Source organism: Pseudoliparis swirei, chromosome 8 (genome assembly GCF_029220125.1).
Source record: "Pseudoliparis swirei isolate HS2019 ecotype Mariana Trench chromosome 8, NWPU_hadal_v1, whole genome shotgun sequence".
Taxonomy (NCBI): domain Eukaryota; kingdom Metazoa; phylum Chordata; class Actinopteri; order Perciformes; family Liparidae; genus Pseudoliparis; species Pseudoliparis swirei.
In genome coordinates, this window is record NC_079395.1 from 11556699 (window position 1) to 11559703 (window position 3005).

The following is a 3005-nucleotide window of genomic DNA, read 5'->3' on the forward strand; positions in this document are numbered from 1 at the left end:
ATGTTAATAGATAACACTTTTGTCTGAGTGCGCACATTAAAATCTATTGGCCCCTCGGCGCGAGGCCCTGTCATTTGGGGGCGACTAAAAAGCCCGTGTGTATGTCTCACAGCCTCTCAGTGCCTATGACGTCACTGCCCTCATCGAAACGCGTTGCACATGCTCGTGAGTGAACTTCCTTCATCTCGATGTCTTCCGTTCCGCAGGTAGCGACCTCTCGCCATGCAGCACTACGGGGTGAACGGCTACTCTCTGCACGCCATGAACTCCCTCAGCGCCATGTACAACCTGCACCAGCAGGCAGCGCAACAGGCGCAGCACGCGCCCGACTACCGGCCGTCCGTGCACGCGCTCACACTGGCAGAGAGACTGGCTGGTAATTAAGTGCACGCTCACACACGCTCACGCGCACACAAACACACGCTCACACGCACACGTACACACGCACTTTTTGGCTTAACGAACTATCTTCAAACTAGTATGGCAGAATTAATTATTTTCAATTTTCTGAGATGTTTCTATAGCAGTAAATAACATGGACATATATAATAATGATAATCATCCGCTTCATCTTGATTTAATGAAGTTATAATGCTGCACGAAGGCGTTTTAGCAGCTGACATTCATACACATAAAGTAGGTGTCATAGCCCCAACATGCCGTTAAATAAACTTGCCGTGTGTGTTTCCTTTCCAACGGCTGCGCATTTCAAGACATCATCCTGGAGGCTCGCTACGGCTCTCAGCACCGCAAACAGCGCCGCAGTCGCACCGCCTTCACCGCACAGCAGCTGGAGGCGCTGGAAAAGACCTTCCAGAAGACTCACTACCCGGATGTGGTGATGAGGGAGCGGCTCGCCATGTGCACCAACCTGCCAGAGGCCCGTGTGCAGGTACGTCTCTATAAGGAGAACCACGTGGTTCAACATAGTTTATAAGGAGCTCTATAGGGTGTTTATAACTATATCCCTTATATTATGTGATATGGACACAGTTGTATGTGGTGCATCATGTGGTGAGGTCCCGGGACAGGCATGTATGTGTACAGATTGTAAAGCCCTCTGAGGCAAATTTTTAATTTGTGATAATGGGCTATACAAAATAAACTGAATTTAATTTAATTTAAAATCAACCTAATTATGTGGGGTGGACTATAGCCTCTTAATTTGGGGAGGCAACTATTTTGTACGATACATGATAATCATTATACAATAATAGAAAGACAGGCCTGCGTTTAGTTATTGCTTAGTTTATCAACACGAAGCTTGATTGAGTTGAACACAGTGACTGTACATTATTATCAATACAGGAACAAATTAAAACACATTTTTTTGGGCCGAAAATGTAGGTTTTCCGTTAGAATACAATATATGCTTTGTTAAAAGTTAAACAAATTAAAATGTTGTCATGGTCATTTGCTTTTAAATGAATAATTCTATACAGCCTTGGACGTGCTCATTATTGCTCTCATTTATTGACTTTTTGGAAATTCAATATGCATCTCAATCATTTAATGCTGATTTAAATCCATCATTCAGTCTGTGTTCGAGTCCATACTAATGCACATCCTCTGTTCACATCTCCTCTGCTTGCTATCCATCTAACGTGTCTCCTCTCCCCTCATCCATCAGGTCTGGTTCAAAAACCGCAGAGCCAAGTTCCGTAAGAAGCAGCGCAGCCTCCAGAAGGAGCAGCTTCAGAAGCAGAAGGAGGCGTCAGGGGAAGGAGGAAGCGAGAAGGAGGACGCAACCCCCTCCACAACAGTCCTTCCTGACAACCAGCTTCCTCCTTCCTCCTCCTCTTCCTCCTCTTCTTCTCTGGAGGCAGAGGGCCCTGTCCGTCCTGAGCCGCTGGACATGGAGCTGAACGTCACGTCAGCAGAACACTCCGGCAGTGAGTCGGCGACGGAGGACAATGCCACAGATAAGGAGGACGAGAGTAAACCTCAGAGAGAGGAGGCAAAGCGTGAGAGAGCGGTGACTCCTGGAGACGTCTCTCCAGCGTGCAAAAGACTCAGCCCGAAACCAGGTAAACAAACGTGATCTCTACTCGGCCCCGGTGCTTCACAAACTAGTTTCATGCATCGCTCACGCCACCCGTAAGACTGTCTTCAGCTAACTGGAATAATGTAACTTTCTAAATCCCCTCTTCTCTCTGTCCAGACTCTCCCCTGGTCTCTCCGTCCGTGACCCCCTCCATCAGCGGCCTGGCCGGCAGCGGTCCTCTCTCTCAGGGCCACTCTTATTCTTCTTCCCCTCTCAGCCTGTTTCGTCTGCAGGAGCAGTTCCGCCAGCACATGGCCGCCACCAACAACTTGGTGCACTACCCGGCCTTCGACCTCTCTGCCCCATCTTCACTCCCCTACCTGGGGATGAATGTTAACATGCCCCCCGCGCCGCTGGGCTCTCTGCCCTGCCCGTCCTACTACCAGTCCCTGTCCCACCACGCGCAGCAGGTGTGGAGCAGCCCGCTGCTGCAGGCGTCGGCTGCAGGCGGCCTCGCCAGCCACAACAGCAAGACCACGAGCATCGAGAACCTCCGTCTGAGGGCGAAGCAGCACGCTGCGTCGCTGGGACTGGACACGATGTCTAACTGAGAATCAGATTGTATGGATGACAATGTAAACTAGGCCAGAGCCTCGGCCTCCACATCACCCCGTCCATCCCACTGCGGGTCTGTGATAGTTCTTTAGGAGTCGTGTAGTGACCCTTTCACGAGTACATGGGCACAGGACATGCAGAGATGTCCAAAAATAAAACACGCCATCATGCACTGGACCTACAGAACAATATTTAACAGCTTTGTAAAGCCAACACACACTTGGTTGACTCCTCTTAGCTTCAGTTGCAGCTCAAGGTTCAAAAGTGTAACCTCGGAAAAAGAGAATCCATAAGATATAAAACATTGTTTGAATAATGAAATGGATCAAATTAATTTCCCAACTCAGAGGACAATTACAGTCCTCCTGATTTACGCAGCTGATGATGGATGCACTCGGTTTGAAGG

The 3005-nt window shown here is 49.0% G+C and overlaps 1 protein-coding gene across 2 annotated transcripts; it reads left to right on the plus strand.

The window, feature by feature from the left end:
• Positions 1-222: 222 nt before the first annotated feature.
• On the plus strand, positions 223-2595 carry dmbx1a (diencephalon/mesencephalon homeobox 1a). 2 transcript variants are annotated; one of them, XM_056420439.1, is made up of 4 exons: positions 223-376; positions 714-892; positions 1631-2027; positions 2162-2595. In XM_056420439.1, exons 1-4 carry the CDS (start codon positions 223-225, stop codon positions 2593-2595), a joined length of 1164 nt encoding a protein of 387 aa, XP_056276414.1. The 2 variants fall into 2 exon arrangements, with proteins under 2 accessions (XP_056276414.1, XP_056276415.1); XM_056420440.1 differs by having other exon boundaries at positions 223-374; positions 697-892.
• The last annotated feature ends 410 nt before the right edge of the window (positions 2596-3005 follow it).